This window comes from Echinops telfairi, unplaced genomic scaffold, assembly GCF_000313985.2.
Source record: "Echinops telfairi isolate 266 unplaced genomic scaffold, ASM31398v2 ScPeMD7_29;HRSCAF=101, whole genome shotgun sequence".
NCBI lineage: Eukaryota > Metazoa > Chordata > Mammalia > Afrosoricida > Tenrecidae > Echinops > Echinops telfairi.
Genome location: NW_022103926.1, coordinates 9,572,433 through 9,587,214, shown reverse-complemented (window position 1 = coordinate 9,587,214; position 14,782 = coordinate 9,572,433). Strand labels below are relative to the sequence as shown.

Here is a 14,782-nt window from a genome sequence, read left to right as displayed (position 1 = left end):
GGGGCCTCGAGGGTCCGCGCGCTGGGCGGGGCGGCGGAGCGGACCGGGCCGTGGGGGAGGGGCGCACCAGGGGAGCGCGGGACCCCTAACCCCTAGCGTCCACCGGAACCCGGACCTCGGGCGCGCGGCGACTCCAGAACTCTCTCGTCCCCCCAAACTCGCGGTCCGTACGCTCCTTCGGACGGGGAGCCGGGTCCCCCAGAGACCCACTCCCAGCCCCCAGACGCCGGGCTGACACCCTTTGAGCCTGACCCTGACCCTTCAGAGCCCCTCTACCCATCAGAAACCCCCAAAGTCCTACACCCTGTTCCGCGGCCCCCCCAGGGGCCCTAGTCTCCAGGGTGCAGCCCTCCAGACTGCAAGCTCTGAGTCTATGGTCCCTGGGGGGGACTGGACTTTGGGATCAGGAGGGCTAGGGGTGCTCCCTGCTCCTGACCCTGGCGCCATTCGGGGGGGTCCGCGCCCGCAGATCCATGGGACGACCCGACCTGCTTCGAGGGCGCAGAGGTCCCGCGCCCGCAAGTCATCCAGCCTCTTCCGGTGACCCGTCCCCTCGCAGGCCTAGGGGTCAGCTGGTCGCCTGGGACCTGCGATGGTGGCCGTCACTCTGGCCGTCAATCAAAGGGCCGCAAGTCACTTCTCCAGCTAGGAGATCCGAGGATCCGTTCTCCTTTAAACGCCAAACAAAGGAACCCACCGTGGTTACAGCTCAGATATCCCGAGAGAGGAACCCAGATTTGGCTTAATACAGTAGGGAAGTTGTGTCCTGGTGCGAGTTAGGGAGAGTAAGTCCCTCTCCAAAGACTGAGGACTCAGCTGCTCTTCCAAATCAACCGGTAGGCTTAATCAGACCCTAGCTAAACATGTCTAAGACTTAAGGACAAAATTCTAAATTCAGCTAGAGGAAAAAGAAAAAAGGTGAAAAAAAAAACAGTGATAATCTACCCCATCCCCTCCTTAGAAACAAAAAGAAAATTCGAGTGAATTTTCCGTTAGCTATTAAAACAAATTACAAAGCGATTGTAATCCAACCCGTGTGGCACAGAGCAAGGCACTGAACAGAAAGTCTACAAACAAGCCCCTAGAAATGGTGAGAATAAAATATAAGGAAAAGAAGATACCAAACATCCATAAAGAAAAAATGTCCCTCTCACTTTGCTAGTAAAGGAACTCACTATATGAAGAACCAACTAAAAGAAAGAAGAAAAGTACATTTCTATTAATCAAAGAGATGCAACTTGAACCTACAAATACCTCCTGTACAAAATAAAATACTTAAAAAATCAAATGACAACCTTCAAATATAGGCAGGAGTCTGGCAGGCTTCAAAGAGTTCCTGGGGAAATGGAAGTAAATTATAATGGAATTTTATGTAAATTATTATTTTTTTAAATAAAATGACGTGGAGTCAATTCCAACTCACAGCAGCTGATCCTATAGAACAGGATAGAACTACTCTCGTGGGTTTCCAAACCTGCAACTCTTTATAGGAGTAGAAAACTGCCTCTTTCTCAAGAGGAGTGGCTGGTAGTTTTGATCTGCTGCCCAATGTAGAACCACTGAGCCACCAGGGCTCCTCTAAACTCTTAAAAGTCCCCTTATATTGATAAAGTAGCATACTCTGTCTTAAAATTCCCAGGCATCGATTTGGCATTGTGAGCTGAAAGAGTTGCTAAACAGAGCACACCATCTCTTAGACCCAGGTTCACTGCCTGTACCAGAGCCTGACAGTCCCTCCATAATGACTTCTCTCACTCGAATTGCAACGTGGATGTGCTTCTTCAATCTGCACTTTATAACAATGGGAGCGGATCAGGGGAATCCTGAGCCGGTGATATGTCCAACCACAGAGGACTGGTTCCCTAGTTCACTGGGAATGGTATGTATCAGGACATTTTGTGTTCTAGAAATGTGCAGATGATAAGATATTAAGCTCTCCAAATGCAAAATAGAAAATCATATGTACCAACAATTGATCTATGAGGAAGCAGCGCAAGAAATTATCAAAATATTCACAGAGGTGTTTCTTAATGGGTTTTTATGTATCTATCGCTCTAGTTATATCTATACATGTTGTAGGGTGACACTCAAGATATTACCAAGAGAAGAAATTCACTAGACAACAATGGGTCGGGTTTGCTTTTTGGTGTACGTTTATGACAAAAGTAACAGTGATGGTTGAAATAATTCTAGCGCTAATAAAGTACATTAAAAACAAAACCAAAAACCAGCTATTAATTCCTTCTCCTTTTCAATCCCCATCTCTCCCCAGAAGCAACATGAATAGTCAAATGTGTTTTTACACTTGTACATTACACTACACTTGCTTTTTTCTTTTTCTTTGCTTTTTTTCTTTTTTGTCCTCTAGCAAAATATTAGCAATACCAAAACAAAACAAAAACCTCATTGCTATGGAGTAAAAACAGACTCATAGGAACCCTATGGGGTAGGGTAGAATTGCCCCTGTGAATTTCCAAGACTGTGATTGTTTAGAGGAGTAGAAAGCTCTGTCTTTCTCCCTCAGAGTGGCTGATGGCTTTGAACTGCTGACCTTGTGGATCGCAGACCTGCTTGTAGCCGTAGAGGAAGGATTTACGAGGACTACCCACTGCCATTGACTTGACTTCAACTCATCTCCTGGTATTGGAATTGATTTAGATTCATAGCAACCCTATGGGGTCCGCAAGGCTGTAAATCTTTACAAAAGTAGGCAGCCACACATGGCGTGTATGGTGGGTTTGAACTCCTGACCTCTGGTTAGCCACCTAAGGCATAACCCACTATACACCTGGGCTCCTTAGAGAAAGAAACAATAGTTGAAAAACATGGTCTTGGTGATAGAAAGGAAGCTGGCGATGACATAATAGATTTTGTAAGACCAGCAGCTTCATGGCAAATACTGTTTTTCAGCAACATAAAAGATGACTATACACATCGACCTCACCGACAGTAATACACAGGAATCAAATTGATTACATTTGTGGGAAGAGATAGTACAGAAGTACAGTATCAATAGCCAAAACAAAACCAGTACCCAACTGCTTGACAGGTTATCGTTGCTCATATGTAAGTTTAGGTCAAAGCTGAATAAAATTTAAACAAATCCAAACCAAACCAAACTCACTGCCATCAAAGTCAATTCTGACTCGTGGTAACCAACAGTACAGCACAGGGTAGGACTCTAGCCCTGTGGGTTTCTGAGACTGGGACTCTCTTTTTTTTGAAACTGTGACTCTTTACAAGAGTAGAAAGCCCAGTCTTTCTCCCTTGGAGCACCTGGCAGTTTCAAACTGTAGGTAGACCTTGTAGATTGCATCCCAACTTGTAACAACTAAGCCAATAAGTCCAAGAGAGCAAACAATGTGACCTTTAGTATATCCCACCTGAATTTAGAGAACAACTCAAGAGCAAACTGGACACAATGTATACTAATGGCCAAAGACCTGCTGAATTGTGAGAGGGCACCGAGAACATCATACACAAGAGAGCAAAAGGTCATGCAAAAGACCAGAAGGGAGAAAAGACCAAAGTGGATGTTGGTGGAGGGGATTGGGGTTGGGGGGGAGTGAATGTCCTAGGAGACCCTAAAACTTGCTCTTGAACAGAGTAGAGCTAAAGCTAATGGAAGAAATGATGAAGTGAAAGACCTGAACCAAAAATTTCAAAAGAGAGCTCGAGAAGACAAAGTTTTATCATTGAATGTAAAGATCTGGAGTTAGAAAGTTAAAAAGAATGTGCTTAGCAGTTTTCAAGGTAAAATAAGCGAAGGATCAGTAAAAAAAAATCCAAGCCTCGAGTTGCAAGCCTGGATTGTCTGGACAAAATATCGAAGGATGCCAACACAGAAAAAAATCAAACTCACTGCCATCTAGTCGATGCCAACTCATAGTGACCCGATAGGGGAGGGTAGAGCCGCCCCCGTGGGTTTCCCAGACTGTAATTCTTCATGGGAGCAGAAAGCCTCATCTTTCTCCCATGGAGTGGCTGGTGGTTTCAATCCACTGACCCTGCGGTTGGCAGCCCAACTCATAACCCACTCCACCACCAGGGCTCCCACCTGAGCAACAACCACTTTCCAATTCTGGTTACAAAAGTTGGCTCCCAGCATGGAGTTTTCCTGCTCTGTGTTAAATAAAGCACTTTACACTTTTGAACCTTAGGGTCCTCCTCACCTTCTGTGTGGCTCTCTGGAGAAGCAAATTCAGTATTACACTTATATGGAGAGAGCGCGTGATTTTTTTCTCTCTCAAGGAAATGGCTTACACAGTTGTAGAGGCTGGCAAGTTCCAAGTCCCTGGGTCAGACGTCAGAATGGAGGCTTCTGCTGACTAATGTAGCTGCAGGGTTGACTAACCCAAGTTTGGTAGACCAGAGGTTAGGCTGCAGGCTGTGGACGGGGATGAATCCAAGATCAGCACATCGGCACATCAAATGGTAGGCTGCTGACTCACAGGCTGCGGGGAACAACTCCCAGAATTGGCAGTTCATTGACTCAAGTCCAAACAACCAGAGGTCCAATAATGCGGAACCAGATGCAGGATCCAGAGGCAGTAAAAAGCAGGAGAGCTTTGCCAGGACAGAACACCCATATATAGATGAGAAGCAGGCCACAGTCAGAGGAGATGGCCTGGCTATTGACTGGTTGCTCAGAGTAGATCTCTCATCATGGAGGTGATTACATTACAGGGGATCTTAGCAGGGGAGGTAACTGCATCATTGCTGCCAAACCATTGAGAATCATGACCCAGCCAAGTGGACACTCAAACCTTAACAGTCACGCCTCTATGAGAGGGGTACTGTGATGACCACATTTATTTTATTTTTTTAATCATTTTATTAGGGGCTCATACAACTCTTACCACAATCCATACACGCATCAATTGTGTAAAGCGCATCTGTACATTCATTGCCCTCATCATTCTCAAAATATTTCTACTTAAGCCCCCCACATTAGGTCCTCATTTTTCCCCTCCCCTCCCCGCTCCCCCCTCCCTCATGAGCCCTTGATAGTTTATAAATTATTATTTTGTCATATTTTGCCCTGTCCGACGTCTCCCTTCACCCACTTTTCTGTTGTCCGTCCCCCAGGGAGGAGGTCACATATAGTTCCTTATAATCGGTTCCCTCTTTCCTACCCACTCTCCCTCTACCCTCCCTGTTTCGCCACTCTCACCACTGGTCCTGTAGGGCTCATCCGCCCTGGATTCCCTGGATTTTCAGTTCCTATTTGTACCAGTGTACCTCCTCTGGTCTAGCCAGACTTGCAACGTCGAATTCGAGTCATGGTAGTAGGAGCGGGGAGTTCAAGTCATGGTAGTGGGAGCGGGGAGGAAACAGTTAGGAACTAGAGAAAAGTTGTATTTTTCATCATTGTTACAGACCACATTTAATAGGTAGGAAAACTGAGCCCCCCCCCCCAAAAATAAAACCCAATGCCATCGAGTGGATGCCAACTCACAGCAAGCCTGTAGGACAGGGTAGAACGGCCCCTGTGAGTTTCTGAGACTGTCACTCTTTATAGGCGTAGAAAGCCTTATCTTTCACCCCAGGAGAGGTTAGTGGTCTTCAACTGCTGAGCTTGTGGTAAACAGCCCAATGCATAACCATTCTGCCACGAGGGCACCTCACCTGCCCAAGGTCAAGCTTAAGCCCGGTCCCCTGACAAAACAGTATCGCCTAGAGAAAAGTCCCCCAACAGGAACATTCCCTGGAGTGTAGGTCACATCCCCCCTCTTGCCTCCACCAACCCCTGGTACAGCCAAGAAACTTGAGGCAAAAAGCAATTATCGTTAGATTGTCTTTCAACTTAAGAGTTACTGACAACACCACCAAGGACAGCAGATGTACTTTCTGGCCCAGATGGCCAGACGGGAAAGAACAGAGACCACTATTCATGGGGGATCCATCGGGGGCAAACTCATGGCTCCAATCAATGCAGAGGAGCCCACTTCCCTGGACTGGGAGTCCTATTGAGCTTGGCACCCTCCCTGTCCTTCAAAGTCAGCTCCGCCTCTGGTCCACCTTCCTGACACAGTAGCCCTGCATCACTGGTCATGTCTTTTCTGATTACTGGACCATCATGTTCAGTCTGTCTCTGGCTTTCACTCCTGGGAGCCTGGGATAACCATTGGGATTGGGGACAACCCCTGGCCCCTGGCCCCTGTGTGTCCACAGGAGTTTACAGGTGAGGTCTGAGATCCACCTGGACCAGGAAAGTGGGTCATGACTGGAGGGGGAGAAGGTTCAGAGTCTCCGAAGGAGAAGCAGGCTCTTGACTGTTACCCAGAGATGAGCCAGGCTGGGCTTCAAATTTGCCTACAGACTCTGGGAGGCTCCATTTCCTCATCCATAAAGTGGGATCATCACAGCACCTCTCTATGTCTGGGAGCCAGAGAAGAAAGACCAACCAGGCTTTGGCCACGGAGGCAGGCTGGGAAGCTTTTCTTGAACACCATGGGGATTGCTGATGGGCTCAAGGCAGGGGAGGACTTGAGAAAAGTCAGGGAGAAACCAGGCGACTGGGTCCCTCAGGGAACCCTGCAGCAAAACTAGACTGGCCCTGGCTCTGCGATCGAAGGGCGTGCTGCTGGCCCCCAGGGAAGCCGGGCAAAGAAGGGTTAAAAGCTTGACTGTCAAACCAGGTCAGAAGCTTCAGAAGCTTTGCCAGAGAAGCAAGACACACATGCACAACATGCCATGTCACTTGGATGGTTTTTATAAAGTAGATGCTCCTTCATACCTATATTTGGACATTCCTGAAGCTAACTGGGGCTTGGAGAGTCCCCCCAGGAGAGGGGGTGGGTATGGTGTATGTGTGTTGGGGGGCCCTTTTGACATTCAACTCCACCTGCCCCAGAATGGTTGGCAATTTTTGCAATTATACAGTGCTTAAGTCTTTTGCTTTTAGGAACCCTGGTGGCATAGGGGGTTACTCATTAGGCTGTGATCCATGTGGTCGGCAGTTCAAAACCACCAGCATGCTGCTCCTCGGGAGAAAGTTGGGTTTTCCACTCTGGTAAACAGTTACAGTCCCAGAAGCCCACAGGGGGTCGCTATGAGTCAGCAATGACTCCAGGGCAACGAATCTGGAGGAGTTGGTGGAGTAGCGGTTGCACATTGGATTCATAATGGCAAGGTCAGCAGTTCAAAACCACCACTACGCTCCTAAAGAGTTACAATCTCCCAAAACTCACAAGGGTAGTTCTACCCTGCCCTGTAGGGTGGCTGTGAGTCAGAATTGACTGGACAGCAGTTAAAGTTCAGTATTTGTTTTGTAAGTAAAGGAAAAGAGACATTTGGATAAGATCCTTCCTGGGATTTCTTGCTTATACCCACAGCAACACCCTCCCCCCCATCCCCTTCTTTAGCTTGGTCGCAAGCTCCCTAGTTCCTCTGACTCGCCCAGGCCCCTGAACTTCTCTCTTGCCTTTCGTGTTCCTGTTTGCCTCGATCATCAGACTGCCAAGGACGTTTCTGGACCTTGCTGGCTGAGGCTGTGTGCCCTGAACCCCGAGGAAGGGCTGGTTCAGAAGAATGGGTGGAGGCGAAGTCTAGCCTTGCCTCTGAAACACCACACAAAAAGCCCAGACCACTGCTTCTGAGTCAACGTTGAGTCATCTCAAGATTCTACAGAACAGGGTAGAACTGCCCCTGCAAGCTTACAAGACTGTAACTCTTTAAGGGGGTAGAAAGCCCTGTCTTTCTTCTGAGGAGCGGCTGGTGGTTTTGAAAGGCTGACCTAATGGATCTCAGCCTAATGCATAACCACTACACCCCTAGGGCTCCTTCGTTGGCATCATAACATGGAAGCCTCCCCTGACTGGTGGCTAGTAGCTGGGCTAGAGGTACAAGGGATCGAAATAGAACCCAGGCTTCCAGCACCAAACCAAACTAAACCAAACCAAACTCACTGCCATCGGGTCAATGCTGACTCATAGCGAGCCCTGTGGGTTTCCAAGACTGTAACTGTTTGCGGGAGTAGAAAGTTCAGTCTCTCTCTCTCTCTCTCTCTCTCACAGGGCTGCTGGTGGTTTTGAACTGCTGATCATGCAGATCACAGGCTCCAACAAAAGAGCCTGAATTCTACAACAGAACCACTCCAAAAGAACTCGCTGGCATGAAGTCCACTTCAACTCATACTACACTTGACCTTAGCCAGAAGGCCGAGAATTAACCCTGTAGGACAGGGTGGAATTGCTCCTATGAGTTTCCGAGACTGTAACTCTTTTTTTTTCCCCTTCAAACAACCAATTTAATAAAACAAGCCGAACAACACATGGTCCAAGAACATTCAAATAAGACAACCAAATCTAATCAGATAGTAAAGACTGGTCTTCAGACATCATAGCCAATGATGCCTCACTGCCTATGATCTCGCCAATATTAAAACCACATCCACACTTCCGTGGCCACCAAACCATTCTGCCGAGCTTCCTGAACTGTGAGCTGTTGGAAGCAGCCCGTCTGCTCGCTGTTGACTATTGTTTTAGGCTCTGAATGGCTGCTGGGATCTCAGCAGGGGTTGGAAGAACCAGCTCCACCCTGGCAAAGTGTCAAAACTGGCCCAAAGAGGCTTCGAGTAAGTCACAGCTGTGCCTACCATGGCTGGAGCCTCTCTACCAGGTTACAGATACATTGGGCCACGGTTCTACGCAGAAAGCCCTTGGGCAGCAACAGCGAGCTGAAGGTCCCACTGTAACTCTTGGCAGGACTAGAAAGCCTCCTCTTTTTCCCCAGGACCAGTTGGTGGTTTCGAACTGCTGACCTTTTGGTTAGCAGCCCAATGGGTAACCACTACACCATAGGTAGAATCAAGGACTATTCCCTGCCCCCACCCCAGACCCCTCAACCAAACCAGGTGTGTGAAGGCGGCTCCCATCCATAGCGGCCTCACACTTGTCCGAGTCGGATACAGTGCCCCTCTGGGTTTGTTCTCAATGGCTGAGATTGTGGAATTTCTTCCAAGGCCCCTCGTGGTGCTGAGCCCGTTCACTGTTTGCAACCTGGTCCGCTTAGGGGAGCCTTGCTGTCGCCCACCATGGGTGGGCCATCGTCATGGCGCCCCTCAAGAGCAGAGGGGAGCCACTCAGGGGGTCTCCTAGACTGTACATCTTTCCGGAAGCAGACAATGAAGTCTTTTTGTTTACCTCCCACCGGAGGACGGCTGGTGGGGTCCAACGGCCAAGCTGCTGGTTCTCGGCTGGGCCGTTCAGCCAGCCAGGGACTCCAGCTTCCTGCTCTTCCTCTTTCTGCATCCCAGAAACCAGCTGGCCTCCACTGGTGATGAGGGAGGGGCTGCTCCCCAGGGCCTGGGCACCAGGAAGCCCCTGGGGCAGGAGTCATCCAGGTTGCAGTCACCTGACCACAAGGCTCAGGATTCTTATCTGCCCTGACCTTGTCTAGGCCCGCCACGCCCTCTTTCTGGTAAATGTCCTTTCCTACCCTCTCCCAGCCTGCTTTCCCCTTACCTCCTGCTGGTTCCAGGGTGAGGCCTCCAGGCAGCTTCTGCCTCTTGCTGCCCCCCGTCCCATCCGCCTTTCCCTCCAGCCTCTCTGACTCAGCAGGTCCAAGCCTGCCTCTACTGCCAGGCCCCCACCCCACCCCTTCCCTGGCCCCCCACTTTGGGGAGCTCTCTAGCACCCTTCCCCCCACCTCCCTGCCCATTTGAATTCCTAACTGTTCCTCCTTCTGTCCTCTTCCCTAGATCCAGGCCTGCCCCCTGGGGCTAGGGGAGGAATTGTCCAGATAAGGGCACGGGGGGCAAAGGGACACACCTGAGCTCCCATCTTGGCTCTGCCAACTCTTTGCTGGATAACCTTGATGAATGACCTTCCCCCCTAAGCCTGATTTTTCCAGGGTGTCCCAACACTCAGATTGCCCAGAGCAGCTGGGAAAGTTAAAGAGGGTAGTGAGGACTCCGTAGAAGGCAGTGGTCATTGGGAACCAGGGCCTCAGAGGCAGGAAAGACAGCGCTTTGGTGTGGCCCGTCTCTTCCCCTAACCTTTGCTGTGCCAGAAACGAGGCAGGACACACACTGTGATGCCAGCACCGCCTCAGGTCCCAGGTCTGGGCCAGCACTGAGCAGGAGACAACAAAAGCCGTGTCAGCTTGGAAGTTCCTCTCAGGTGCCATCTGGTCAGTTCAGTCCTAACTCATAGCAATCCTGTGTACAAACAATGGCTGGTCCCGTGCCCACTGTTACTGCCACGGGGTCAATTGATCTTATTGAAGGTGGTCTTCTTTTTCGCTGACCCCCAACTTTACCAAGCAAGATGCCCCGTTCCTGGGACTGATCTCTCCTGATAACATCGCTAAAGTATTTGAAACAAAGTCTCACCCTTGTTTCCTTCTTTCTTTCTAATCATTGTATTGGGAGCTCTTTTTGTGTGTGTGTGTATTGGGAGCTCTCAACAGAGACCATAACGTTCCATAGTTAATTCACATCAAGCAGGGTCGTATCATAATTTCAAAACATTGTCTGTCTTCCTGAACTCCTTGCTATTTGCTCCCCTGTATTCCCTCCCTCCCCCCACCAAGCCCCCCCAGGGACCCCTATTTTATTTTTTGCCATATCTTACACATCCAATATATCAATTACATACAATTCTGTTGTGGGATCCCATTGAGTGGGTGATACAGGCATCAGTGCTATCAGCTCCCTATCTCCCCCGCAGCCCATTTTTGGCCTTCCTTACACACGACCCAGCTTGTGCATGTATCTTGTTGCTTGGTGTTCGGTGCTGTCATCGATAGTTGTGCAACACAAGGAAACGCTGCCCCGTCGGGCACCATCCTCACAATGGTTCCTAACCTGGAGCCCATGGTTGAAGGCGCTGTGGCCATCCATCTCCTTGGGGGCCTTCCTCTTTCTGCTGCCCCTCTAGTTCACCAAGCATGATGTCCTTCTCCAGGGACTGGTCTTTCCCGATGACCTGTCTAAAGTTTGTGAGAGGAGGTCTCCCCATCCTTGCCTGTACGGAATATTCTGGCTGTACTTCTTCCAGGACAGACTGGCTTGTTCTTTGGGCAGGGCACAGTGCGTTCAATATTCTTTGCCAGCACCATCATCCAAGTGCACCAATTCTTCTTCGGTCTTCCTTATTGCATGCCCAACTTCCACATGAATAATAGGTGGATGAAAATGCCATGGGGAAAAAAAAGAAAGAAAACACCATGACTTTGGCTAGGAGCACCAAATGGTTTATGAATCCAGGAAAGGCAAAGTCAAAAGGAATGGAGTTTCATTCTTCAATAAAAAGAACATTTTAGGGTCTAGCTTGAAATTCAATGCTGTCAGTGATAGGAAACTATCGATACACCCACAAGGAAGACCAATTAATATGACTAGTATTCAAATTTATGCACCAACCACTCAGCCAGAGATGAAGAAATTGAAAAGCTCTACCAAGACCTGTAGCTTCAGGTGGAAGGAACAATGCAGTCTCTATGCATCCATAATTACAGGTGATCTGAGAGGAAGGACCAGCCGTGATGATAGAAATGACATTGGACATTACATGATAAAACTGAGTGAAAAAAAAATTTGTTTGCATTCAATTGAATTCAATTCGATTCAATGACTCCAAGTCCATTTCAATTTTACTTTTCTTTTTTTTTAATCAATTTTACTTTTCTCATTTTTCAAAAGTCACGCAAACCACTATTTGTTGAGAGATAAGGAATCTGGAGAGAATAGTTTTAGTTTTTTTATATATTTTTTTTAGTTTTTAAAGAAATATACTATTTATATTTACACAGCCCACCTCAAGAAATGAAATCAACAATATCCTGTTAAGCCCTCCAGAGCAGTCCTTTTTATTTTGTTTTGGTTTTGCAAGACCCGAGACTTACTCATTTCAGATACATTTTTTCCAGTTACGTATATAAATCCAGGCTATACATGTGGGCCTCATCGGATGGAATACCGGGGAGCCAGTAAACTACAGCTGTGGAAAGGGATGATGGAGAAGTTCAAGATCATCTGCTAAAACAAGTCATCCAGGGGCTGACACTGGGACAGGCGAGAGCAGGGTTCTCAACCTGTGGGTCGCGACCCCTTTGGGGGCCGAATGACCCTTTCACAGAGGCCACCCGATTCATAACAGTAGCAAAATGACAGTCATGAAGTAGCAATAAAATAAATTTTATGGTTAGGGTCACCACCCCACGAGGAGCTGTATGGAAGGATGTGGCATGAGGAAGGTAGAGAACCACTGGTCTTGAGGACCAACCCCTCCCAACGGATTGATGCCCACTCATGCCAACCCTATAGGGCAGGGTTGAACTGTCCCTGTGAGTTGCCAAGACTCTTCAAGGGGGTAGGAAGCGCCATCTTTCTCCGGAGGCACCATGTTTCCCCGAAAATAAGACATTGTCTTGTATTAATTTTCAAGAAGACATACCATGGCTTATTTTCGGGGGATGTCTTATTTTTATTAAGTATGGTACAACAATCTACATTGATTCAAATAGAGTGAAGTTGTTGTCTGGTGGAACATCGACCCACAGTGCTGAGTCGAACGGTAGCCACCGCTTTCCTTCTTCCCCCTGAGAACACACAATGCCTCAGCTTGCAGCATGCACAGAAGGTCCGGGACCAGACAGGGGAGCCGACCTTGTGGATGGGGCTGCCCGCACGTGTCTGGTCCCCTCTGAGACAGCAACTGTCACGACTGGGTAGATGAGAAGGGCTGCCTGTCTTCATGACCGCTCCATGCTGGTGCGCTGCAGAGCCATGCCTATCATTATGTCTTATTATCAGGGTGAGGTAGTTAGTTTATTGTGCCAACCTGGCTGATAAATACATGTGGGGTTAATTGAAGGGCGGAGAGATAAATGGCTCCGTGAGCCTCGCCTTTCGAGTTATCTGGTCTCTTGCTCTCTGATGGTCGGACCAGAGTGGAGCTGCCTTAGCCAGTTCCCTGCTTCAGCTGGCAAGGCTGACTTCCTGCAAGACATCCCTGAGGAGAAGCCTCATGGACCTAGCCCGATGCAGCCCTGGGAACAGGAGTAGCCATGTGGAGACCCCTGCCAGCGCTGAGCTGCTTACACATTCACTGACTCGGCTTTCCTCCTGCAGTCGGTGTCATTGTGTGTGTTTTGTGAGATGGAGGAGGACTTTGTGGATTGGTGTCGGACATATGGGTTAATGTTGGACTTGTGGGCTTGGGCAGCACTGGGTTGGGATGTTTTCTTGATGTGCACTTAACCTTTATATAATACTCTCTCTTATACACTAGTTTCTGTGGATTTGTTTCTCTAAATTACCCAGACTAACACACAGGGTATGGCTTATATTGCACAAATGCTTAGACATCCTGCTACGGTTTATTTTATGGGTATGTCTTATATTTGGGGAAACACGGGAGACCGAATCACGACAGACTGACACCGTGGCTGCAACTATGGGCTCAAACATTGGAATGATTATGAGGGTGGTGTGCAGGACTGGACAGCGCATCTTTCTATTGTTCGTAAGCTCACTATGAGTTGGAACCAACTTGAAGGCACCTAACAACAATAACAATAACAACAATCCTCACAACTGGACCAATAGGGAACATCATGACAAATGCAGAAAAAGTCCCAGTTGTCAGGATTTTGTCTTGCTGGGATCCACAATTCATACTCGTGGAAGCTGCAGTTCAGAGATCAAAAGACACACAGAGTCAGGTAAATCTGCAGCACAAGACCTTTTTAGGATGTTGTAAAGCAAGGATGTTACTTTGAAGACTCAGGTGCTCCTGACCCAAGTCAGGGTGTTTTCACTGACCTGATCTGCATGTGAAAGTTGGACATTGAATAAGGAAGGCCAAAGAAGTAGTACACCGGAATGCTCCTTAGAGGCAAGCAGATCCTCACGTACTTTATACACGTCATCAGGAAAGACCAGTCCTGGAGTTCCTGTCTCTGCCAAGGCCCAGTAAATAGCTTCCCAGCACCGACCGCACCCAGCTGCAGCCTGTATCATAACCGCCCATCAAGGGGCTGAGCCCAGCAGGCACGGCGCCTGGAGCTCTGTGGGCAAGAGGCGCCAACAGGAGCAGCCGGCCCCCATGACGTCTGGCCACAAAGGAATCTCTGCCTTCCTGGAATCAGACACCCTTTTCCAGTGGGTAGGGACCATCCACGGAACTGCTGGCACCGTCTAGGAAGACGAGGTGTCAGCTCTCCCTGGAGTTCCCCAGTGGCTCCCCTTACAGTGCGCCCACAGTGACGTTCCCGACACCCTGCCACCACCCCAATGTAGACACTCAGAGTCAGATCGGCCTGGACATCCTGAAGGACAAGTGGTCCGTCCTGTGTGACGTCAGGATTGTCCTCCTCTCCATGCAGAGCCTGCTGGGAGAGCCCAACACTGACAGTCCTTTGAACACACACCCGGCTGAACTCTGGGACAACCCCACAGCCTTTAAGAACGACCTGCTGGAAACTTAACAGGCAAGCCTCAAGCCAAAAGTCCTGACCGCGCCCCCCAACCTCCCACCTCCCACCCCATCCTTGTGTTGTCTTCTCTTCCACAGACGGTCTGTCCTTCCCTTGACTTCTGGGGAGAACTCTGTGTTCTTCTGGTGTGCTGCCATTTTTGTCTTGCTTGATTTTTCAATGAAGTCTCCATGTGCGCCCTTGTGATGAATATAGTCTAGAAATCACATTCGGGGGGGTTTGAAAAAAAAACAAACAAGGACCAGTGCCTAGGGAAGGACATCATGCTTGGTCAAGAAGGGCGGTGACCAAGAGGAAAGCCCTGAACAGGATGGACTGACCCAGAGGCTATAACAAG

The 14,782-nt window shown here is 48.8% G+C and overlaps 1 protein-coding gene across 1 annotated transcript in view; it reads left to right on the top strand.

Annotated features, from left to right (window-relative positions):
- LOC101645377 (ubiquitin-conjugating enzyme E2 C-like) overlaps nt 1-14,782 on the top strand; it is a 29,913-nt gene that overhangs the window by 5,802 nt on the left and 9,329 nt on the right. The window contains exons 2-3 of the mRNA XM_030885453.1: nt 13,930-14,059; nt 14,151-14,435. Of these exons, the coding sequence (XP_030741313.1) occupies nt 13,930-14,059; nt 14,151-14,435 (415 nt within the window). The remainder of the gene's footprint in view (nt 1-13,929; nt 14,060-14,150; nt 14,436-14,782) is intronic.